The 25,526-nt window shown below is 57.4% G+C and overlaps 1 protein-coding gene across 1 annotated transcript in view; it reads right to left on the reverse strand.

Annotated features, from left to right (window-relative positions):
* Nucleotides 1-25,526, reverse strand: part of MIPEP (mitochondrial intermediate peptidase) — a 112,994-nt gene that overhangs the window by 67,159 nt on the left and 20,309 nt on the right. The window contains exons 10-14 of the mRNA XM_047755708.1: nt 24,596-24,648; nt 20,296-20,449; nt 18,845-18,922; nt 17,256-17,460; nt 15,749-15,858 (exon numbers count right to left, since the gene is read on the reverse strand). Of these exons, the coding sequence (XP_047611664.1) occupies nt 15,749-15,858; nt 17,256-17,460; nt 18,845-18,922; nt 20,296-20,449; nt 24,596-24,648 (600 nt within the window). The remainder of the gene's footprint in view (nt 1-15,748; nt 15,859-17,255; nt 17,461-18,844; nt 18,923-20,295; nt 20,450-24,595; nt 24,649-25,526) is intronic.

A 25,526-nucleotide genomic window follows, 5' to 3' on the forward strand; every position in this document is an offset into this window, starting at 1 on the left:
GGCGGTTTTCGAAGCTGGTAGTCGGGCCCAGGGACACACATCACGGGTCACTAGGCAGGAGCAGGTGACGGGCGGGGTGCCTCGGAGGCTGGGCTGAGGGCACAGGCAGAGGCAGGAGCTTCCAGAAGGCGGGGGGCTCCATGGGGCTCAGGGAGGCAGATTCAGGGGGACCAGAGGTTACAGGAAGCTGCAGGCAGGGCCCGGGTTTCCTAGTCAAGATCTCCTGTAACCCCCGCGCTGCCAACCAGTCGTGCTCTACCCAACAGCAAAGTCAGCCCGTCTCTCCTGACACCCCGAGGGGGCTGCATCCGCCGAGCAGCACACACGTCCCGCGTGCCGGCTCCTGAGGTCAGGGTGCTCACCTGCGAGTCACTGAGCCGACATGCGTGAGCAGCCACACAGCAAGGAAAACGCTCAACCTGGGCCTCAGGCACTCTTCATTCCGGTAAAACGAAAATGTACCAGAGTCCACGGCAGTAGAAGCAACGGTGACTTTTTTTTTTTTTTTTTTTTGCCATTTCTAGGGCCGCTCCCGCGGCATGTGGAGGTTCCCAGGCTAGGGGTCCAGTCGGAGCTGTAGCCACCAGCCTACACCACAGCCACAGCAACGCCGGATCCAAGCCACGTCCGCAACCTACACCACAGCTCACGGCAACGCCAGATCCTTCCCACTGCGCAAGGCCAGGGATCGAACCCGAAACCTCATGGTTCCTAGTCGGGTTCTTCAACCACGGAGCCAGGACAGGAACTCCAGCAATGACTCCTCTACCATACAGTCAGCTGTGTGTTTTACTAGATTCTTCTGTAATCGTCCCCGTTTCCCAGGTAGAAGAGCCCACCACCGGCCACCACACCTGCTCCCCTCACACCTGGCCGCTGCCAAGCATCAGAGAGAAAAAAGCCCCCGAGACGACAGGTCAGGCACCCCTCAGATCACCCGATCACGGCCAAGAACCCATCACCGGATCCTAAGCCACATCTGCTCCACTGGCAAAATGTTCGCGTTCTATTTCCAGAGAATGAGATGACAGCCGAGCAAAAGAAGGTATTTTAAAAGCACGTTATGTCGGGTTCAACAGAGCGGCTGCTGACGAGATGGCAGGCAGGCCTGGTTACTGTTGTAACTGTCCTGTGAGATGCAGGAGCCATTGGCCTTGACCCTTATTTACATTTTATCCTTTTATCTACATGTTCTGCAAATACGGTCTCTGTGGTACATTTATAAACTCTGAGAAGACAGGAATTGCAGCCCAACAGTCCTTTCTCTGCAGCACCTACCAACCAAATTTTTCATAGGAAGACGTACGGTCACAGTTCCTGTTTATAATCATTTATAAAACAGCCCAACAGGCTCAGGAGAAACATGTGCCGCCCAGAGTTACCAGCTTCAGGGTGCGCACGCTCCCTGCAGGGCACGAGAGTCCACTGTTTTGGGAGAAGGGTGACACCTCCTTTCACTCTGCTATCAGGGCATCTCCTGTGTTGTAACACCTGCCACAGAACCTGGTCCTTGACTCACGTTGCAAAAACGTTTTCTCCCACTTTGGGCGGAACGGGCTGTCACTCGGGGAGCGAGTCCTTCCTCGGCAGGGTCCAGGTCAGGGCGGGGAAAGAAGGGTGCTGGGGAGGCCCACTCCCCGTCTGGTGGTGCAGCGGCACCCCCCACGCCACGGCTCCCGGGCTCGGACGTGCTCTCTGGTGGGCGGTCTGCTAGGCCCCGGGCTCTTCCTCCGCCGCTCAATGTCTCTTGCTGCCTGCGGCCGCCGCCTCCAAGGTTCTCTCTGGGCTCCGCCACGTGACAGCGACATGTCTGGGTGTGTTTGCTCATCCTGCTTCTTGGATCGCCGGCTCCAACGTCCGCATGTTCTGCAAATTCCCCCCATCGCCCCCGTGACTGTTTCTTCTGCCTCGTTATTTCTCTCTTCTCCTCTGCAGACGCCAACGGCGCGGGCGTCACGCTGTCCCACATCGTCCCAAAGCTCCCAGGGACTCTGTTTCGCCGTCTCCCTCCTGCCCCTCCCAGGCCTTGAGTCTCACTCCCGACCTGTCTTCAAGGGCACAGACTCGGTTCTCGGCCACACCAAGGGCACAGACGAGCCCTCGAGGGAGTTCCTCATGGGCGGTGATCCCAGGGCTTCACGTGCTGCCTTTCCGTTGACCGTGTCTCGGATGGGCCGCCTTGCCCGTGGTGTCCTCTAACCGAGGTATTTAAACCCCCGTCTGACCGGCTGTCTTAGTGACCCGTTATTTTAAAGTCCCCGAGTCCGAGGCTAAGGGTTCTGTGCTGCTCCCGCACACCTGCAGCGGAGGGGGCTCTGGTGGCCCCCGCGGCTCCTGCTATTTCTCAGGAGCACCCCGCAGAGACCTACAGAAACACCCCGAAAGTGAGCCAACACCCCCCCCCAGGAGACCTCTCAGTGACTCCACGGCTAGGCCAGCCCACGCTCGGCCTCCACCAACTTGCTGAAATGTTCTCTCTCCTGGGCCCTGTCCGCAGCCCGCCCTCCCATCCAGGCTCGGGCACAGGTGAGCCAGTCGGCGCCGCCTCAGACTCAGAGGACCCGACGGCCCCGTGACCCCGTTTCTCTCTGAGGTCAGCTGGGGAGCCCTGCTCTTCGCAGCTCCCACATCCCCAACCGTTCCGGCCTTCGTCGGTGACGCCATCCGGGCTCTTAACTTCCAAAGCTACAAAAAGGCAGAAAAGCCCGGTAAAGGGGGAACTACCCCATGAGGTCAGGAGTCAGATTCCATCAGAGGCTCCAGTGAAGAGGCATCAGCCTCTCCCAAGCGACAGCTCACCTGAAGACGGTCAAGCAGACAGCTATGAGCTCAGGCAGTTTTAGTCAAAAGACAATTCATTCGACAAATATTTACCGACTGCCCATTCCGGGGATGGACCCGTGAGCGCATCATGCCAGGAACTAACGGCTCTGACCTAGTTTGTCCTAATTTATTTTAATACTTCAGTATGAATTTTCCACAACTATCTTTGTTCTTTATTTTAGAGCAAAAAAGAACCAAGGTCTGGCTTGTACCACCACGACAGTGACACGGCAGGCTGTCAGCTGTAAATGCCGCAGCTTGGCGTGAACGCCAGACCCGCTGGCATCCTGGAGCGGCAGGACTACCCGCTCCAGCCTGACGTGCTGCTGGGAGCTGAGAGCAGCTCTTCCTTCCAGCATGCCATTCATGTGCTCTCCAAACCGGTGGATCCAGCTGAGCCCTAACCAGACCCTAAGGTGCAAGTCAGCTGTCACAGTGTGATCTGGAAGCTTCTTGGAAACACATCGTCTCAGCCTATGCCTCGCCCACTGAGTCGGATCCGCGCTTAACCAGATCCCAGATGACTTCACGCATGTGAGAGTTTGAGATGCTCCGACTTAGCAAAACACAGTCTCCCAAAGATGTGAGAACAAAGGGGAGCAAGACTCAATGGTCACAGTCTTAGGGCCCAACACCCGGCTGCAGCAGGTGGCAGCACGCGGAGGCAGACGCCGGCGCTGGCGCTTCCTGGCGCTGCTTGTCTGCTTTCGGACAGCGGGCGAGGCTCTCAGTGTCCTGCCGTGTCATTTGTAACATGGGGAGAAAAGCGCTGCTGCAAAAAAAACGAAACTACGATGACGATTCAGGGCAGGACGTTATTCTGTCGACTTGAGAAAAGCACCGCCTGAGGCCAGGAAGGAGGCCCCCACAGAGCACACGCGTCTCTCCGGATGCTGCCCCGCCGAGAGCCTTGTTCCAAGTGCTCGGGCCTGGACGACAGATCGCACGGTGGCCCCCACGCATCGAACGTTCCCGAGGCGCCACGTCGCCTCTCCTCCCCGGGCAGGAAGCTGTTGGCTGCGTTCTTGGCGTCAACAAGCTGCACAGTCTGCCGACCACGCACAGGAACACAACTGCTGACGGACTCTCTTTCGTATTAAGAGAGCACAACGTTTTTGGAAAGATTTTGGAGATGCTGTCAAATCCGCCAGTGTCTCTGCAAACGTGGCACGGCTCGCCGTCTCCCGGGGTTCCCCCAGGAGCCTCACCTGTGCGCACGAAACCTCCATCGCCTGCCCAACATCGCCCACCGGACAACTCGCCCGGCTCAGCAGGGAACAGGCTGCGGGCGTTGCCGTCGCGGCGCAGGGGTAGCGAGCTTCCATCCAGCCATGCTCCGTGGGTTAAGGATCCAGCAGGGCTGTGGCTGTGGAGTAGGCAGGCAGCTGTAGCTCCAGTTCGACCCCTAGGCTGGGAACCTCCATATGCCACGGGGGCGGCCCTAAAAAGCAAAAAACCAAAATAAAACTACAGATAAATACATAATGTTACATTAAAAGTTTTGGCATCCAGTTCTTACTGAGCCAAAAGTTTTGGCATCCAGTTCTCATCTCGCTGTGACGAGGCATATGGCGTGCTTATGCCCCTTTAGAAAACCCACTATGGTAGGAGCTGCATACACATTAACAATGAAGACACCCTCTGGTACAAATCCTTGTTTTCCTCCCGCTGATGTCCCCGGGGACGCGCTGGATCAAGAGGCAGAGGCTTGCTGAGACACAGCCATCCAAAACAAGACACTGCAGAGGCAGAAAGCCAAGCCCCGAAGCACCAGCCCACGCGTCAGCAGCTCCCATCTCGCAGCTCTGTCCCAAACAGCCCAGCTCCCCACCTCGGCCCACGCCGCCGGCGGGAACACAGTGGACTGGGCAGGTTCCGAGGCGCCCGATGCGCTGTCCGTCAGGAACCCAGAGCACACATCATCGAGGCACTCAAAACGCCACCCGGGTCTGAAGAGGGGACATGTCAGCTCTGAACCCAGAGCAAGCACCATCACTGTGTGTGTGTGTGTTTGTTTTTGCTGTGCCTGCAGCAGGCAGAAGTTCCCAGGCCAGGGATCAAACCCGTGCCAGAGCACTGATGAAGCTGGGTCCTTTAACTTCTAGGCGGCCAGGGAACTCATCACTTCTTACTTACTTGATTTCTAGAGGTGTTTCCTCACAAACCAAGAAGAGATGAGAAAGCCTTTATAAATGCTCATGGAGCATCACAAACCCTCAAACAGCGCAAAGAAACTTGCGGAAGCCGCGTGGCTTTCAGAAAGCTTTACCTGGTTCAAGATGAAACACTGTAATGGGTAACAGCACTCTAACTTCCATCTTGTTACTAAAAAATTCCAACCATGCCTTGTTTACAGTTTGCATAAATTATTACATTGGACTGGCTAGGAGTTCCCACTGTGCACAGTGAGTTAAGAGCCTGACTGCAGCAGCTCGGGTTCGACCCCCAGCCCGGCACAGTGGGTTAAGGGATGGTTAAAGGATCCAGCAGTGCCACCGTTGTGCTTAGGTCTCGGTCGCAAGTGTGGCTCGAATTCAATCCCTGGCCCTGGGTACAGCCATTAAAAGCAAAATCGACTCCAATTTCTGCTATATGTCTGGCGCTGTTACTTTTAAATGTCTGCCTTTCTAACGTGTATACAGAAGAGCAGAGACGTCTCTGGGAAGTTCTGTGACTCATCAAGGTCACCTGCACGGGGGCGGGAGCAGACGGGTCTCCGACCCCTCGTTCAACGGTCTTGTCTGGACATAACTGAAAAACTTAGTAAAGCTGAAAATTAGAAAGGTTCCAAAACCACTTACACTTGCCAAACCGACTCTCATTCTAGCTGCGCTGTAACTGCCACCTTCGGCCCCTGTCCATTCCTCCCGGGAGGGCTCGCAGGAGATGCGCTCCACGTCCGCGTGTCTCCGTGCAGAGACCCTGAGCCGTTTCAGCCCTGGGCTGACTTGCCGAAAGGAAGCCAACCCACTGAATCGCAGCACCACGCAACACGTGACCGGTCTAAGACGAAGGCACTAGAACGGTACTAAAAACAATACTCACCATGGCAGGGAGCCTGTTATTTTGTGAGACACACTGCATAAGACATATAAGCCACTGCCTGTGACACTGAGAGATTTTTAACCAGGAAAAACTGCACGGAGAAAAGGCCCACGATGTTGTAGTACCGACTTGAGTCCGACTGTGTGACCTCCGAAGAATCCCTTCACCTGCCTGCGCCTCCGTTTCTGTAAAGCCTGGATAACTCTGCCCCCACTCCCTACATCGCTGGACAGGTGACACAGGAAGAAAACGGAGAGAAGAATGAATGCTGATTTCCATCACTGCTTGCGGAGCACTCTGAGAGAGAGAGAACCAGCGGGCCCCACATCTCACTGTCGTGGCCGAGGGACACACGCACACAATACGACGCAGCTCCTCTCAAACATCAACGGGCCCCGTGTCCGCTGACGAGGAACGTGGCTGGGAGTTACGGAATGACCAGACAAAAAGAATACACTTTAGGACAAGAAGCATTACGTAGGGTTCGGAGGTCAACCCTGCGGAAGAGGAAGAGTCACCTCCGAGCTTTTGCGCACCTAACCAAACGTCCTCGAATTAGAGCCCGAATCAACAAAGTCACCAATAGGGCTCCGAATTCACTCCACGGCAGCCTAATGACGGACACGGGTCATCTTCCGCGGGTCCAAACCCAGGGACGGCGCAGCACAGGGGGCCCCACTGTAAACCTGCGCGCTGGGAGCTGCTCGCGGGTCAGGGGAGGGTCGTCACGGCCACATGCCCGCCCTCTGGCAGGGACGTCGATGGCGGGAGGCTGTGCAGGAGTGAGGGCGGGGGTCCAGAGGAAATCCCCCCATCTTGCTGGGAACCTAAAGCTGCCTTAAATGACGTGTTGATGATCTCAAAGAGAGAGAGAGAGCTAAAGGGGAGAAACGGTGTCTCCATCCTCCTAGTTGAAGCCTTACAGCTCTCAATTTTTGCTAGGTCATAAAAGCGAGCTGCGGAGCAAAGATTTATGCAACACAGTTCAAAGGCTCACTTCACAGAAGCACACGAAACCCCAAGCCCAACAATCAGAAAACATACCGGGTACCGAAGCACTAAAAGAACATTCCAAAACCCGATGGCCCTCTGGGCCATAAAGTAAACATCAAGCAAAATGCAAGCTCAGCGCCAGCGAGACTGTCCAACGAGACAGCAAGCACAAATTCCTAAACTGCGCTTGGCAACAGCTCGTTGGTCAACGAGGAAATTAAAGTGGAAACCAGCAACATTAGAAGCACTTTGTGTTAAAGTCACGGCGTCACAGAGTTGAGCATTTATAGCATTAAAACATTAAGCAGAAACTCGTTCCCAGCGTGGCTCAGCGCAAACGAATCCGACTAGTGTCCATGACGACGTAGGTCTGATCCCTGGCCTCGCTCAGTGGGTTCAGGATCCAGCATGGCCGGGAGCTGGGGTGTAGGTGGCAGACGAGGCTCAGATCTGGCGTTGCTGTGGCTGTGGTGCAGGCCGGCAGCTGCTGCTCCGATTCGACTCCTAGCCTGGGAACTTCCACAGGCTGCCGGTGTGGCCCTAAAAAAGTAAGCAGAGACTTAATCAGCCACGTGTCCACCTTAAGAAATTGGGAGGGGGGGGCGGGAACGAAGAAGAAGGGAGAGAATAACCATACAAACTGAACGGAATGACCGAAGACAAAGAGGAAGCCTCGAGGAAGCCGGCGTTCGTTCTGTAAACACTGTCCACACAGATACTGCTCTTCTGCCAAAGCGAAGAGAGAAAAAAATGAGAGCAGCGTCTCAGAAATGAAACGGGCACAGGCCGAGATGCGGCTTAAAAGACGGAGCTTAAAAGAATGCTATAAATAACTTTATGCCAATAAACTTGAAAACTTGGATTAAATGGATATATTCTCGAAAATTACAAGTTAGCGAAGCTCCCTTCAGAAGAAAAGGCCAAAGGCTCCGATGACTATTAAGGAAATCGGTCATTTACAAAAATCTTCCCACAGAGAAAATGACAGACCCCGAGTGGTTTTATAGATGCATTCTGACAAAGTTTCAAGCAACAGATTATTATAACTCCATAAAAGCGCCTGCAAGGAAAAGGAGTTCTCAGCAACTCCTTTTGTGCAGAGGAGACGGAGCACCACCGCCAGCCAGAGGGAGCGGCAAGGCCCCAGCGGGTCTCAGCCCCGATGCAGAAAACCTGCTGCACAGCGCGAGCCCCGAGAGGCCGGCGCTGCCCCAACCCTCGAGGACGTCAGGAGCAGAGTCCTTCGAGGCTCGAGGGCAAAGGGGCTCCACCATCCATATCCACACTCAGGACGCTGCTGGATTAAAGAAAAAGGGCCGCCCAGTTAGTTCCTTCCCACGATGCAGGAAGAAAGTCTGATAAAACACAACGCCTGATACTGATTTAAAACACACACAAATCCCTAGTGAGCTAGAAATAGGAAGGAACTGCCTTTCTAGTATCGCCACCAAACCTACCACACCCGTCGTTCTTTATGGTAAATCAGTAGCAACATTTCCTTTAAAAATCAGGGTAAAGGCAAAGTGTGCCCCATGCCAGCTTCTCGTCAACGCTGGCACTGCCCCGGAGGACCTAGAGCTCGACGGGGCAATCAAGACCCAAGAGACGGGAAGGAAGAATAGAACACTGTCGGCAGCAGAAGTAACTGTTTGGTGAAAAGACTTGAAAAATTCTAGACACAAGTTATTAGAATTGATAAGCATGTTTCTAGCAAGGTTGCTGAGACTGAATAAGGTCTATGTCCGAAAAAGGATAAGTCACCCACCTGAACTCCAGCCACAGACACGAACAAAATAGAACTTCCAACACATGGTTGTAAAACTATAGAAAAGGTAGGGCATCCATGACTCAATCTAATAAACGTTACGCAACCCTCTTTGGAAGGAAATGTTAAGCCTTTTCTAAAGACCCGCTGCCTGGAGAGACGTGCACCCAACCCCTGGATCGGAAGACTCGACACTCAGGATGTCAGCTCCGCCCCGGTCGGTCTGGGTACAGACGCAGGGTAACCCCAGCCAGACCCTTCCCAGAGGTGTTCAAGGAGACAGCTAAGTGGATTCTGAAGAGCACAGGCAAAGGCCAAGACAGAAGGAGAACTTTTCGAAGAGCAGGAAAAAAAGACGAGCCGGAGGAGACACGAAGCGGCCTGAGCCCAGGCTGGGATCGGGGCGGACGCGCGAACACTCGGTGGCTAAGGCATCCTCGTGCCCAGACGACCCCTGACCGCTGACCCTCGGGAGGAAGGAAACGGCAGTTCTGCTCCCGCCGAACACAAGAGGGGGCCCAACGCGGAGAAAGACCGAAGATGAGGGAGAGACGCTCAAACTTTCAGACAAAGCCGAGGAGTATTTTTATGATTCTAGGGAAATGAAGGTTTTTTAATGGGATACCGAAAGCACCAACTAGGAAGAAAAGATTGCTAAATGCAACAAAATTAAAACGAAGAATTCAAAGCCATCAAAAGATAACATAAAGAAAGAGACAAGCCGAGAAATGAGAAGACCCTCGCCGATGAAGGAGACTGTTCCAAAGTGCCTAGAAACGTGAGAAACCAAGAGAAAAGGCAAACGTGGAGCAGGACAGCATGGAAGGGGAAGAGGCCGAGACGGCAGACGAGACCCGAAAGGATGCTTGGCCTCGGACGCGCCGGGGGCGGCGGCTGGTGGTAACAGGGCCCCAGAGCACTCTTCCCACCGCCAGCAGCAGCAGGACCCTGACGACGTCCAGCCTCAGTGAGGATGCGGTGCTGGGGACCCGGGACGGGGGCACGTCCAACACATGAGAAACCAACGGAAGAGGCAAGTGCGGGCGCTCACTCAGATGCGGTGGCTCACAGAACTGAACTCACGGGCGCAGAGAGCCCGCCGGTAGCTGCCAGTGGGGGCTGAGGGGGTCGGAACAGCCTGGGCACATCAGTGCGGCACGGTGACCCTGACGCTGTTTGGGGAGGTCCTGCCATGGCTCAGCAGGTTATGAATCTGACCAGCATCCATGGGGAGGCAGGTTCGATCCCTGGCCTCGCTCAGTGGGTTAAGGATCCGGCATTGCCACGAGCTGTGGTGTAGGTCGCAGACGTGGCTCGGATCCCGTGTTGCCGTGGCTGTGACGTAGGCCAGTGGCTACAGCTCTGATGAGACCCCTCGCTTGGGAACCTCCACATGTCGTGGGTGCGGCCCTAGAAAACAAACAGAAATGATAATGCTCTTCTGTGTCTCTGAAACTCCCTCAAAACAGTGTATCTTAAAAGTTCTCATCACAAGAAAAAAAAAAAAGCGGTCTGAGGTGACAGGTGTCAACGAAGCCTCCCTGTGGGGAGCACGTGGCACACCAACACGCGTCCGGCTGCTGAGCTGTGCACCTGTGCCTGACACAGCGCCGCACGGCAATGCGTCTCGTCAGAAACAGAAAATGTGGTGTCCTCTCATCCACGTGAAAAAGCGCTCACTTACAAGCCAGCAATTCCAACCACGCACACGCGTGTGAGCAGAAAAGTGTAAAAGTGTTCACGGCAGACGCACAGGAGCCAGCAAAACCCTGGAGGACCCAGCTCCGGGAGAGAAGCCTGAGAACAAGGCCCCGGGGTGCTGGGCCCGAACCGAACGCAGACACGCGGCCGTGCCAGGCCACAAGGCTGCGTCGCGGGCCCGGGACGCCTGCAGAAAGCATTGCAGAAGAGCAGAGCCGACGGGGTGCCCTGCTCATGGCACCCTCACACACGAGAGCCAGCACCGCAGTGCTGAGGACTGAGGAACCCGTGGAGGGACTCGCGTGGGAGGAATTCGGGACCCGGCTGTGGCCAAACAGGAGCCCCCGCAGCACCCGACTTTCTGAGCTGGGGCTGGTTTCCTCGCTGTTCCCGCTACAGCGTTTTACTGTTATTCTGCAAATGAAAAACTAAATAGAAGCGCATCGCTTTCAGGGGCGTCCCCTTCCCTCGCTCCCGAGAGGCACCGACGGCACCGAGGCAGCTTCCTCGAGCGCCAGCCCTCGCTGCCCCGCAGGGACCCGGACGCGGGGGAGGACACGCGCGACGTCTCCCCCTCCCTGTGCCCCCCCCGGCAGCGTCTTCGCCCGGTTTTTCACGTCACTCCTGACGGGAAGCGATGGCGGCCGCCTGGGGGCTCCCCAGACGGCCGGCCTGCAGCCGAGCTGAGCCCGCGGCCGGCACAACCAAGGACTGGGCTCAGCGCCACGGCATCAGGCCACGGAAGTTGCTCTCCCGGGCAGACGGGCAGCGACGGTGGTCGGCACGGAGGTACCACAGACCCACGAGGACACCCGCCCTGAGAGGTCAGGCCCTGTGTCGGCAGGAAGAGGTTACAGGAGCCGGAGTGTCACCCCTGATCCCACAGAAACGCAGCCAGCGGCACCGCTGTGGAGGCCGCGGCAAAGCCACGGTCACCTACCCTCCACCCGGGCACACCTCTCAGATCTGCTGATCACAGCGGCCTGGCCTAACCTGCTGGCTCTTTCCCTAGACGGCAGGAGGCGGCGGGAAGGCTCAGCAATTACAGACGACCGGGTCCCCCCCCAGCCCCTCACCAGCTTCCCCCCAGGAACCCCGTGAACAAACCGTGCGGACACAGCCTCTAAAGAAAGGCCACCAGGAGTCCACACGCTGCACCCAGGGGAGCCGCAAGGACCCGGGCCCCTGCCTCGGCGCCTGACCGAGATCACTCTCCCTTTCCCTGCAACCGCTTTCTCGGCTGAGCCGAAGCCCTGGGCTGGCTTGGGGGCACGAGTCCGCCTCCTGCACGGGCTGCCGGCCTCCTGAATAGAGCGGCCTCACCCTTCCTACCAGCATGTGTCTCCGGCACTGGCTTTTCCAGGGGCGACCACCTGACCCGAGCTCTGTGACCACAGGGGAGGCCAGCCAGGTCCACCGAGGGACCAATGGCTAAACGAAGCATGGTCTAACCACACAAAGAAACGTCACCTTAAAAAGCAAGGAACTTCTGGAGTTCCCGTCGTGGCTCAGTGGTTAACAAATCCGACTAGGAACCACGAAGTTGCGGGTTTGATCCCTGGCCTTGCTCTGTGGGTTAAGGATCCAGCGTTGCCATGAGCTGTGGTGTAGGTCGCAGACGCGGCTCAGATCCCGCATGGCTGTGGTGTAGGCCGGTGGCTACAGCTCCGATTCAACCCCTAGCCTGGGAACCTCCATATGCTACAGGAGCAGCCCAAGAAATGGCAAAAAGACAAAAAAAAAAAGGAAGGAACTTCTGCGACAGGCAGGACCGTTGGACCAGGAACCCCCTCGAAGCAGGCGGCCTGGCGCGGCCTGAGCATGAGCGCGGGTGTAGACGAGGCCGTGCTCTGGGCAGCAACAGAAGGCTGGGACTTTTCCATCACAAAGAAAGCCTGAATGCCTACGAGTCCGGCTGGAACTGTTAGTGTGAACGTGAGGTTCTTCTCCTTGCTCATGTCCTAAGAATAAAAAACTGTCACCTGTTGTTTTAAAAAATAAAGTAAAATAAAAAGGAAGGAAGTTCCGACATAGGCCGCGACATGGAAGAACCATAAAAACATTACGTTAACAGAAATAAACCAGCTGCGAAAGAACAGTGCTGCACGACTCCACTTACACGAGGCCCCTGGAGCAGGGGAGTCCACAGACACAGAGGGCAGGCCGCTGGGCGGTCACTGAATCGGGGTCACGTGTGTTCTCCCACAACAAGGAGGAGTCGTGCCTGACGACGACAAAGCTCAAGCTTCCAGGAAAGTGGGGCCACCGGCACACGCTCCCGACTCACCAGAAGTGGCTGGAAAGGGGCCGACGGCCAGAGAGGAGAGCCCACCAGCCCAGCTCCTCGGAGAACACAGGGCCTGCACCGCAGCCCGCGGGCGGACGGCTGAGCCTTGTCCTCGTCCCCACGCCCGGCTGTCTTGGCCTGAGCTGCTCCCGCCAAGGGGGACGTGCAGCTCGGCCTGCTCCGGCTTCCATGCCGTCACCTGTCCAGATGGTTCTGAACCCCAAACGAGCACCTGCGGTGTTTTCTCTGAAGCCGCAGGGCCCCTGCAGATCCGACAGGCATCCTCCTAATTCCTGGACCAGAGGCGCCGCTGGCACTGGCCTGTTCTCGTTCAGATGAAATACTCTTAGGTGTTCATCAGTCACCGATGCGTACCCTTATGCTGCGAGTGTTCTGGAATATTCCACGGGACGGGGAGACGCCCTCTGCGATGCGCGGCATGCCAGGAATGGCAGCGTACAGGTGCACCCTGCTCGTCCCTCCAAAGCTTTTAAGTTATTTATTTACCAAGACTTGGATTTTCGGGAATTAACTTCTGTCCTTAGGCAAGAACTGCCCTTAAATGAAAACATCAAGTCACTTGGAGCTTCATCCGTGACAAGAAGAGACAAGCCCTCCGTGAAACTCGAGGGCCTCCTGGCACTTTCTCCCGTCTCCGCGGACTCACACGGTTCTTCAAGCTCTTTGGAGGCTGTGACTGCAGCCCCTGAGCCTGCCGGCCAGGCCTCCCGAGGCCGCACTCGAGTTAATTCAAAGCAGCTCGCGGCTGCTCTCTTCCCAGCGCGTCTCGTGTGACGTGTACTTTTGGACTCAGTATTGTTTTCCTGAAACCACTGTGTTCAGAAACAGTTCTTCTTGCTGAAGAATTTAGTAATAAAACAGGAATTGTCCTTTGGGGATACTTCATATCCTCCAAGCAGCGGTTCCAGCCCTTCTCTGCTTTTCTGGTTGTTCTGTAAACACACCAACAGTGCTTTTAAACTGACCTTAGTTTTGCAGAGAAATTTCAGCCCCAGCTTTGCCCTGTCTGTCGTCCCCTGGAAGGTCCGAGCCTGTTTCGCAGTCGCCCCCCCCATGCGCCCCGCACCCGGCCTGCATCCAGGCCCCCGCAGACCCGCGCCCGGGTGGCGCCTGCCCAGCTGGCTCCCCGCTCAGCTCCTGCTTTGCCCTCTGGGGCCATTTCACACCTCCCTCCACTTCCCCACCACACTGGCGGCCACGTCCGCAGCTCCTGGACTGTCCCGGCCCCTCACCAGCCTCAGGCCCCCCGGCCTCCAGCAGCTCCGGATGCCTCATCCCAGCCCCGCGCGGCACCCAAGCGCGGCCCTCACCACCGCGGAGCCCGGGCTCGCGAGCCAGGGGCCGAGCAGCCCCCAGGCCCAAAGGTGGATTCCAGGGAGGCTGCCGGCAAAGGCCAGTGAGGCGGTGGCAGCGGCGGGCGCAGAGCTCCAGGAGGACGCAGGAGAGCAAAGCCCGGGCCTCGCGACGCCAGCAAGAAGCCCTGTTGTCCCCACGGCTGGGACCAGAAGGTGTGTGTGCACGAGGGCACAGAGACGGAGCGCGAGGCCTAGAAACAAGGACATTGCCGCGTCCTCTTCTGTCCCCTCCTGCTGCTCTTCCCCCGCCCCCGGCCCTTGTCCAGGTCCTCGGAGCCGCCCTGGTCACCCTCCTGGCCGGAGTGGCCTTGTCCAAGCTCTGCCCTGGCCCCCGAGACTCAGGCTGCCGTGTCACTCACTGCTCTTGGCTGTTTCCCGGACAATGAGAACAGCGCCTGGCCTGGGGACACGGTTCTTGACAGAAGGACCAAGTAACGGTCCTACTAGGGACCTTTCCGCGGTAAGCACCGTGACGGGGTGGAGGAGGTGGCTCAGAGCTGAGTCCCCGGCAAACCGCCCCACGCGTGTCTTCCACTGCCCAGTTCCTCCAGCCCTTCCTGCCTGGAGCCCGGCGCCCCTCCGGCCCTGCCTGCCGTGCCCAAGGCCTGCCCCAGAGTGCCCTGTGCCCCACTGCCCAGAACGGGCACGGGGACGTTACGGAAGGAGGGCCCGAGTTAGGTCTCGCTAATCACCCCCAGACCCGCGGCAGGTGCATGACGCTATCACGGGATGCGTTACGCGCTTCCAGGTCAGATACACAGAATCCCCAGAGCGAGTCTTCGCAGGCTGAAGCACAGGGGGCCAAGGGGATCACGAGTGTTCCAGTTGTCCCCCCTGTAACTGAAACCGATTACAACGGAGACCCCCTCAGCTCCGTTCTGTGGAAACTCATCCATCAGTCTCCTGCTAACGGTAACAGAGAGTCAAGTCCGAAAAACGAAGCGGCCGATTCACGTTAAGCATCTGGAGACAGAATCAGAAAGAGAGGCACCAATAAAGGTAGTTTTACCCTTCTTTTCCTGATTCTGTTCAGTCTTTCCTTCCATTTCTTCTAGTGCTTTTGTCTGGGCACGAGTCTAAATGCTGAGGATTCAGAAGAGCACACCTGTTCCCAGCCCTTGGGAGGGCCCGTCCACAGGGAAGCTCCGCGTGACCTAACGTCATGTAACCAAGATTCTGAGAGAAGCTAAAGAACGTATATTCTAAGGGACAGGGGACAGCAAACGTACACCGCTGACAGCGTCTGGCTCACCTGCCGTGAAGTATGGCTCCCTCAATCCCACTGCACGGAATTTAAAAATCTGCAACCTTACAGTACACCCACCCCTCGAGATAAAGGCATTTCTTGGCATGAGCACGTCGGGGAATGTGGCCTCCCTCCATCAAACAACATGGATTCAGGCCAAGAGAACCAACCCTGAGACGCCTAAGGGTAGAGGCAAGAGCAGAGGCTTCTCTGCAGCGACAGGCTGGCAGGCCCGCTGGACCCACTGTCCCGACAGCCGTGCCCCCGTCTGGAAACAGGTCAGACGGCCTCCCTGGGGACGGCTGAGGGCCGACCAGCACAGGGAGGGGGTCGGCATCAACACGTGACTACGGCTGGAACTAGAGACAGGGCATCGGGAAGCAGGCGGGAGGACGCTGGCGCGGAAAGCCCTGAAAAGGCCGTAAGCGTCCCGCGTCCCCCGCGCCGGGGAGGGGGCGGTAATCACGGGCACCTGACAGCCGTCGGAAGGTGAGGAAGGCAGCGCCCCCTACCTGGCCCGTCTGGTAATGGCGGGCGAACTGCTGCACCACGCGGTAGTCGGCGGCGAAGTACTCCATCAGGATGGACGGGACCTCGGCGAAGTCCGTGGGGCACCTGGTCCCTGGAAGGCAAACGGAAAAGCCGGCCCAAGTCACGTCGACGGATTGGCCTCACTTTTGATGTACGCTTACGTTTTCCGTCCGTATTTCTGATGGACTACGATAACCTTTAACTCGTTAAATCAATGCCTTACTTCTGTAAAATTATTGCATATATTTGCCAAAAGGTTTCTAAATATCAGCGGTAAAAGCAAACGTGCGCAGCCGGGTAAAACACCTTGCAAAGCCGCGGCTCACGCCCTCCGCGCGGCAGCACCGTCAGCTCCGCGGGGCCGCGCACGAACCGCGCAGGACAACACTCTCCGAAGGCGCACATCGCCCCCGTTTAACTCACTGAACCCCACCACCAGACGCTGCCATCCTTTTCTCGTTGGCAAGGTTCGCTTTCTACTGATGGCTTCCGAGGGCAGGGTCAACCCTCCAGGCAGAGAAGCACCATCTTAAACTCAAAGTGAGTTGAAGCAACGAATCCCCTCAGGACTCTCGGGCGACACTGGGCGATGCGGCGCAGCCCACCCAGTCCCTCCGCCGGCCTTCTCCGCCCGCCGGACACGGCTGTGTGTGCAAAGACGGCGGCTGCGCGCCCAGAGCCGCCCCGTGCCCGGGGCCGGGCCGACGCCGCCGGACGCCGAGCTTCAGACACGGACGACGTGACGTCACCCAGCACGGCCCCACGTCCACATGGAAAGCACGGCTGTGCCCAGGGCCGGCCCAGGAGACACAGGGAGCCCCGACCTCGCCGCTCGGCCCAGCGGAACGTTTCCTGTACGGGGGTTTGGATGAAGAGCGGCCGCGGCCAGTCGGCCACTCGGGCACCAAGGCTGCGCGGGTGCTGAGCGGACACACGTCCTCACGCGCACAGCCGCGGCCTGAGTCCCGCACAAGACACGACGAGAGGGAGAGTGAGCGGCACAGAGAGAAAACACGCAGCGGAGACACTCCTGGGTGAGAACTGCAGCCCAGGACGGAAAAAGTCTGTGCGGACCAAGCAGCAGCATGGCTGGAGGACAGATGCGGCCATGCTGACAGATGCCCGCAGGCTTCCTGAATGAAGAGCTTTTCCAATTTAAAATGAAACACACTGGACTTCCTGCTGGGGCTCAGCGGCAACAACCCGACTACTGTCCATGAGGACGCGGGTTCGATCCCTGGCCTCACTCCGTGGGTTAAGGATCCAGCGTAGCCGTGAGCTGCGGGGTAGGCCACAGACAGGCTCAGATCCCGTGTGGCGGTGGCGGTGGCGGTGGCTGTGGTGGAGGCCGGCGGCTGCAGCTCCCACTGGACCCCTAGCCTGGGAACCTCCATGTGCTGCAGGCGCGACCCTAACAAAACAATCACTCAGTCCAATGAAACGGGTATTTCAAGGGCTGCAATCAACAGCGGCCGCGGCCTGGCTCACCGGTGACGTGCTGGTAGCGAGTCCGGCCCAGCATCGAGTGCATGGCGTGTCCCATCTCGTGGAAGAGGTTTTCCATCATTCCAGGCGTGAGCAGCGTCGGCGAATCCCTCGAGGGCTGGGGGAGATTCAGCATCAGGACGACAACGGGGAGCTGATAGCTGCCGTCTTCCCTCACGCGGCCCCCTCGGATGGTGAAGTGACAGTCCTTCAGGACGGAAACCAGGACACGTGAGCAAAGGGCCGCGTCACCCGAGGAGGAGCGCGGGTGGCTGCGACGCTCCCGCACACGCGAGCGCCCCTCTCCCTGAGCTCCGCTCTTCCATCTACTTCTGCTTCTTCCCCAACGCCTGCTCTTGTGCCAGCATACAACTCCCCGACATCGGGCTTGTGCTGGTGAATCCATTCCTTCGCTCCAAAACACAAGCCGAGCCCTCACTACGTCCGATGCTGGAAACCCAGACACTGTGGCGCTCAGAGCTGCGCCCCGCAGATGCCCGGGGCCCACGGGAGGGCACAGCCAGCCCCCCGGGGTTGCTAGTGGAGCCCCTCCCGTCTCGGGCACCGAGCTGGGCCCCACGGTCCACAGCCGTAACCGTCCCCTGGAGGTGATGCGAAGCGCAGCGCCCGCGCCCGCCCGCTCCTGTTCTCACCAAGGCCCACGAGGCGGGCACGTCACTGCGCAGGTGGAAAACGCTAAGTCCGCGTCCGAGGACACACAGCGGCACCTCAGACCTGAACCCAGGCCGCCCCCCGGGGGCTGCGGCTCCGACTCACCAACCGGGACGCTCCAGCCTCTCAGGCAAATGGGAGCAGACACGGGGGCCCCACGTACCCACCAGCCAGGTCCTCCCGGAAACGACCACCCCTCTGGCTGCCCCCCGCCCGGTCACAGGCCTGCGCAGCCGCCCGGGTTCGCCAGCGCGCGTCTGTCTCCACCGCTCGGGAAGGCATGACTGTGTGTTTTAATGCGCAGGCAGCACCACTGTTCCCTGAGAACTTTACGACCCGGATTCCTGACCATCCCAGCCAAACTGCCCAGGGCTGCTGAAGCTGACCGACCAGCAAACTTGGCGTGCAGCTCACGCAGTGTCGCTCACGAGTCCCACACAAGGATGGGCTGGGGGTGGCCGAGGTCCCCACAGGCCTGCCCCTGTCAAGGGCAGAAAGTGGCCGAGAGCTGGGGCTCCGGGCAGAGGTCTGGGTTCAAGCCCCAGTGCTGCTCGCGGTGACTCGGGGCAGCCTCCGCAGGCAGCGGGTACCCGGTTCAAAGGCAGAGGTGACCCTTCAAAGAGGTGACGCGTAAGAGGCTCAGAGCACTGGCTGGCAAGCAGGCGGGCTCAGAAAACGTCAGCCGTCGTCACTGTTGTCACTGTTCCTGGGACCCAGGCAGAAAGGACAGATGCTGACTTAGGTCACTACTTCCTAACTTTCATTATCTTCAAATGCTCCCCTAATTTCACCTCTATGTACTTAGTCACTGTCATGAATGCCTTTTAAATATTAGCAACTGCAAAACTGAGCTGTCAAGTTCACACGCATACAAATTAACTGCGACCGCTCTAGAGAGACCAGTGTCAGCAAGGCGTCACCTGATGTGGTTTGTCTGCTCGCTGAAAGAAATCACAGTAGATGTATCCCAGCAGCCCTTCAGACTCATGGACCACAGCCTGGAAAAAAAATTAATTTAGTGGTGAATGAGGCCACCAGAAACTCTGGAAGCAGAAACACACTCCTAACACAAGAACCTGTATACATAGCGCCCACAGCCACAAACACACTTGGTTCCTTTTTGCACCCATGTCACCCCGAGGTGGGTTCCACGTGGCCCTCACCCTCTCCTGCTGCGCCTGCTGCCTGTGTGTGACCGGGGGTCCCGTCGGGAGAGGAGTCCCTCCCCACCAAGCCCTCCGTGCGGACGCCCACCGTCCACAACATGGCTCTGGGACCGGGCACCCCCCGAGGGGCAGGCGGGTGCTGGCTGGACGGCCCAAGCAGCACAGCGTCCTCCTTCAACCATAGGACATCCAGCCACACAGGCACAGGCGGAAGCCCGGGGACAGGACCCGGCTCAGCATCCAGCTCAGCCCATCAGCAGTGCCCTATCCACGCCCTCCTCCCCCATCCGGCCCGGAGGCACCGCACGCAGCAGGGCTGGTCCCCATCTACGCACAGCCTGGGAACCCAAGGTCACGCTCTAGAGCTTCCTGCAAACGCATGGTCCTTCACTAGCTCTGCAGACATCTACTAGGCATCTACTCGGAGTCAGGAACGGCTGCGGGGCGCTGGCCTTCGGAGCCCTCCGTCCCTGTCACCTGCGTCTTGTCCCTCAGCCTCCTGCTACCAGCGTCCCTTCCACAGGACCTCCACATCATCTCCATCGCTGTGACCGTGGCCGACACACCGCGGCGGGAAAGCCCTCCCGCTGTCCCTCTGGCTCCCTCACGCCTGTCCTGCAACCGCAAAACGCAGCCAAGGGACAGCGAGAGAGCTCACGGCTCTTGAGCAAGGGACAAGGGTACGGCATGCCAGCCGTGGGCAGAGTAAGACTGCAGGACAACAGAAGCCTCAGGGTCCCCGGGGCGTCCAGATCTGCTGAGGAAGAGACCACACGAGCTGCTCCTCGTGAGGCGGGCGTCCTGGGAGAAGGGTGGGCTGGGGGATCAGTGGCCCTGAACACACGTGCCCAGCACAGACGACACCAGCCCCAGCAAACTGCTCCTGGGCGTCACAGGGGAAGGGGCTGGGGGACGGAAGTGCCTTAGGTTCTGCAATCGGCCAGAGGGGACGCTTGGGACAGCAGGAACACGAGGGGCAAGACCAGAACCTATCAACCTACAAAGACTCAACTTTCTAGCGAGTTCCTGAAGGTAGTTTGCAGAGAAGAACTGCGCTGCTGGCCGTGTCCACCATGTTCTGGCAACAGCTGATTCGGAGAAATGGGCCCGCGGGAGAACCGAAGCGGGACCCACGCTCCGTGGAGGCTAAGCCGCCTGGAGGGGCCCCGCCGCGGCCGCCTCGGGGCAGAGCGGGGGCTGCTCACCAGTTTGCGCACGTCCTGGGCCCACACCTCGCCGGGCGCGGGCTGCTGCACGCGGAGCGAGACCCCCAGCAGCCGGCCGAGCAGCACGTCCAGGCCGTCCATGCAGGCGCCCAGCGAGAAGAAGGGGCCGTAGGCGCCGGGCTCCACGCTGGACCTGGGGAGAGCGCACTGTCACCACGCCGTGCATGTGTCCCGCCGCCCAAGGCTGCTTCAGCCGCCGCCCAAGTACAGTCCAGGCGCCGAAAAGGCTGCACACAGGAGGGACGTCTCTATCTTTCCAGGGGTTTTCAGAGGGGGATTGGTGCCTTCAGAAGAACGGCGTCGAATGACAGCAGTGCCACCTCCGCCCGCCGCCCCGCCACCCGCATCCCCGCCCGGAGCGCCCTGCGCATGCGCCGTGACCCCGACCGTCCTTCCACCGCCTCGGCCGCGGCCCCTCCCACGGGCTTCGCCCAGAGCCTGGCCGGGCGCAGCGACAGGGGAAACACTGCGGGGTGCATCGCCCTCTAAAAACGGGGACGAATCCCATAAACCCTCAACAAATACCAATCCGGGCACATGCCAGGTTGGCAAGTTCACACGGGTCACACACGTGTTGGTGGAAAAACCTCTAATGCAAACACACGTTCACCTTCTCTGCTCTGCAGTCAGGTGTGCAGAAAAGGACCCTATTCTGTAAGGGCGATTATTCCTCAGCCCAAGCAGCTCGCTCCTGCCTTTGATTCTGCCCTAAACCGAACTGCGTCCACAACACGGGACGTGAATGTCTGTCTTGGAGTCAGTCAGTCAGGCCAACCTGACGACCACAGCCAGAAAGACGGCTCTAGAATAATGGCAGGTATTTGTTCCCTTTCTGCTTTGGAGATTAACAAAATGCTACAAAGTTACAGGCCACTGGATTTCGTGAATGAGTACAAACTTCGGAACAGGATCCACAGATCTGCAAGTTAATCTCTGACCACGTTTTCATAAACTTTTCCATAAAAACACCCGGTGGTCTTATACTTAAGCCTTTCAGCCATGGTGAGTTTATTTTTGTGCATGATGTGAGGGTGTGTTCCGGTGTCATTGATTTGCATGCAGCTGTCCAGTTTTCCCATCAATTCTTGCTAAATAGACTTTCTTTTTCCCATTTTATGCTCTTGCCTCCTTTGTCAAAGATTAATTGACCATAGGCGTCAGGGTTTATTTCTGGGTTCTCTATTCTACCATATGACCCAGCAGTCCCACTCTTGGGCATCTATCCAGACAAAACTTTTCTTAAAAAAAAAAACATGCACCCACGTATTCATTGCAGCACTATTCACAGTAGCCAAGACATGGAAACAACCCAAATGTCCATCAACAGACGACTGGATTAGGAAGATGAGGTATACATACACAATGAAATACTACTCAGCCATAAAGAAGAATGACATAATGCCATTTGCAGCAACATGGATGGAACTAGAGACTCTCACACGGAGTAAAGTCAGTCAGAAAGAGAAAGACAAACACCATATGGTATCCCTTCCATCTGGAATCTAACATACAGCACAACTGAATATCTCCACAGAAAAGAAAATCATGGACTTGGAGGAGAGACGTGTGGCTGCCCAGGGGGGAGGGGAGGGAGGGAGTGGGAGGGATCGGGACCTTGGGGTTAACGGATGCAAACTATTGCTCTTGGAATGGATGTACAATGAGATCCTTCCGTGTCGCACCGAGAACTGTGTCTAGATCCTTACATCGCAACACGACAATGGAGGAAATAGTATGTATACATGTATGTGTAACTGGGTCCCCATGCTGCACAGTGGGAAAAAATTAATTATCTTTAAAAAAGAGCAAAACCACCCGGTGGTGTAAGACTCGGGGTTCAGAGCCCTCGTTCACTGACTCCTTCACCCACACTGCGTGGGGCCCAGAGCAGCGGGGGCACTCGGTAGGCTCAGGAGAGCCTGCAGAGCACATGGGGCAGGGAGAGCGCTGGCTCGGCTCGTGGAGGCAGAAAGGGGGTGCTGGGCTGGGGGAGGGGACCACAGGGACAAGCAGCAGTGCAGCAGCAGGACAGGTGCACGAGCCAGTTCCCAGGAACCAGGAGGAAACCGAGAGCTCGTGACACGGGGACAAGCGGGAAAGGGGGGGGGCTGCTGGGGGCAGATCCAGGGAGCTGCGGCCTGGCCCGGGGAACTCCCATATGCCACGGGCGCAGCCCTAAAAAGACCAAAAAGAAGAAATCGATGACAAAAAAAAAAAAAACCTCAAAAATTCACACAAGAAGACCCTTGAAAATTCACAAATTTGTGAGGAGAAAAAAATATACTTTTAAACAACCAATAGATCAAAGGATCACAGGGGACATTTAGAAAATACTTTTGAGACAAATGAAACAAGACCACAATATGCTGCATTTGGCAATGATTTCTGGGCTCTGCCACCAGAGCATAGGCCACAAAAGAAAAAAGACAAAATGGACTTGGCAAAAATTAAAATATTTGGTACATCGAGAGACAGCATCCACAGGAGTTCCCGTAGCAGCTCAGGGGAAACGAATCTGACAAGCATCTACGAGGACGCAGGTTCGATCCCTCACCTCGCTCAGTGGGTTAAGGATCTGGTATAGGTCACAGACTCAACTCGGATCCTGTGTTGCTGTGACTATGGTGTAGGCTGGAAGCTACAGCTCCGATTCAATCCCTACCCTGGGAACCTCCAGTACCACAGGTGCGATCCCAAAAAGGAAAAAAAAAAAGAGCAAGAAAGAGAGAGAGTATCCACAGAGTGAAAAGGCAACCCATAGAAAGTAAAAAAAAAAAACAAAACCCTGCAAATCATATGCCTGATAAGGGATTACTATCCAGAATATACAGAAATTTTGAAAACTCAACAACAAAACAACCCAACAAAAAATGGACAAAGAAATTAAACAGCCATTTCTCCACAGAAGACGGGCAGATGGCCCAAAGGCAGATGGAAAGTTTTTCACCATCACCCACCCCTACGGAAATGCAAATCAAAACCACGACGAGAGAGCACCTCACGCTCTACGATGGCTACTATCGCACAAACAGCAAACGGGTTCTCTGGCGGTGCAGCGGATCCAGACTCCAGCGTTGTCCCTGCAGCGGCTCAGGTCACTGCTGCGGCATGGATTCGATCCCTGGTCTGGGACAGGACCGTGCCCTGTCCTTGAGCTCCCTCAGGTTTTTTTTGTCTTTTTAGGGCCACACTAATGGCATATGGAGGTTCCCAGGCCAGGGGTCGAATCGGAGCTGTAGCCGCCGGCCTACACCACAGCCACAGCCACGCGGGATCCGGGCCGCGTCTGCGACCGACACCACAGCCCACGGCAACGCTGAATCCTTAGCCCCCTGAGCTCCTCTAGGCGCCTCATTTAAGTGACCGAGGGACACGCACACACAGGAGCAGGGGGAGGACCGCCATCAGCCTGAGCCCCCGAGGTCCGCCTTCATCCCCAGCCTCCCGGCCGCGCCCCAACCAAAACGAGCAAACCGAAGGAAGGCACATGGCGCCAGGGCTACTGTGCTGATGAGAGGTCCGGCCAAGTCCCAGCCCAGCCGCCCAGAGCCTGGAAGGACAGAAGCCGTGGAGAATGGGGTGGCCGCGGGCCTGAGGGCCCAGCTCTTAATCCCGGGACTGGACCTATGGGCGGAGGGGCTCGCCACGCCGGCCCAGGGCCTGCATTTGAGGGGACACAAGTTTGCAATGGAGACAGGACAGGACAGACAGACAGGACAGGACAGACAGGACAGGACAGCACAAGACAGGTAGATAGGCCAGGACAGGCAGACAGGCTAGGACAGGACAGAAAGGACAGGCAGACAGGAAAGGACAGGACAGGCAGACAGGCCAGGACAGGACAGACAGGACAGAAAGACAGGACAGGACAGCACAGGACAGGTAGATAAGCCAGGACAGGCAGACAGGCCAGGACAGGACAGACAGGACAGAAAGACAGGACAGGACAGCACAGGACAGGTAGATAAGCCAGGACACAAAGGACAGGCAGACAGGACAGGACAGGCCAGGACAGGCAGACAGGACAGGACAGGCCAGGCCAGGACAGAAAGGACAAGCAGACAGGACAGGACAGACAGGACAGGAAAGGACAGGCAGACAGGACAGGCGGACAGGACAGGCAGACAGGCCAGGACAGGCAGACAGGACAGGAAGACAGGCCGGGACAGGCCAGGCGGACAGGACACAGGAGACGCCCACAGTCAGTGCGCAAAACGCTCTCAGCACGTCCTTGCTTCCTCCCTGCTCCCCGAACGTGAGTGTTTCCGCAGCAACGTACCTCTCTGCGCGAATCAGGCTGCTGTAGTAGGGGGGATCCCAAGGCATCAGCTCCTACGACCCAAAAATTCACTGTTAAGACAGCTACGGGCTATCTCATGATTTTTATCAGTAAGTTAACCAGCTTACCAAGTGTAAACATATTATTCTATCAGAAAAGTTTTACAAAAACCTAAAAACTCATGACTTGGCAGGAAATACGTGCCCCTTTATTTTGACTTTCCAGTAATCAATGAGTCGAGATGCATAAATTGTAAAATTTGGGGAAAAAGTAAACAAATGTCATTCGAAAATGCAAACTAGTACGTGTCAACTTTAGTAGATTACATTCGCCAAGGCGACCCTGGAGTGACCCACCCAGCACACCGCAGGTACGATTCGGGAGCTCAAGGGCAGGGCACGGTCCTTTCTAAGTCGAGCAAGAAGCTCAGGGTGGATCTGAGAAACGAAGGCAGCAATTGCAAACCTAAATGAGCCAGAATTAACCCCAATCTTGGCAAAGAAATGCTGTCCTGGAGAAGCTCTGTAACCATCGTTTTCAGCAGGTGGACAGGAAGGAAACTGGGTCCACGGGGGTCACCCTCCTGCAGGCTGGCGGGTGATGGGGGGGAGGGGCAAGCTGGAAGCCGGGTCCAGGCTCAGGGTCCCCTCTCCTCCTCCCCACGGCGCCCCTGGCCAGGCTGGCCTCCCGCTGCTCGCCGTTCTCTCCGCCCAAAGGGCTCTTCCATCGCCCCCACTTCCTCCGGGCTGCTCAGGGGCGTCTTCCCAGGGGCGTCCTGGTGGCCGGTCCCCGCCCACCAGCAGCCTCCACCTTCTGTTCTCTGCAGTGTTGGCCCCACAGCCCCAGTGACCACAGGGCCAGCCCGTGGTGACTGCTTTCATGTGCTCAGGTCTCCCTGCCCCGGCACGCACGCCTCGTGGGCGCAGGGACT

Source organism: Phacochoerus africanus, chromosome 13 (assembly GCF_016906955.1).
Source record: "Phacochoerus africanus isolate WHEZ1 chromosome 13, ROS_Pafr_v1, whole genome shotgun sequence".
Lineage (NCBI taxonomy): Eukaryota > Metazoa > Chordata > Mammalia > Artiodactyla > Suidae > Phacochoerus > Phacochoerus africanus.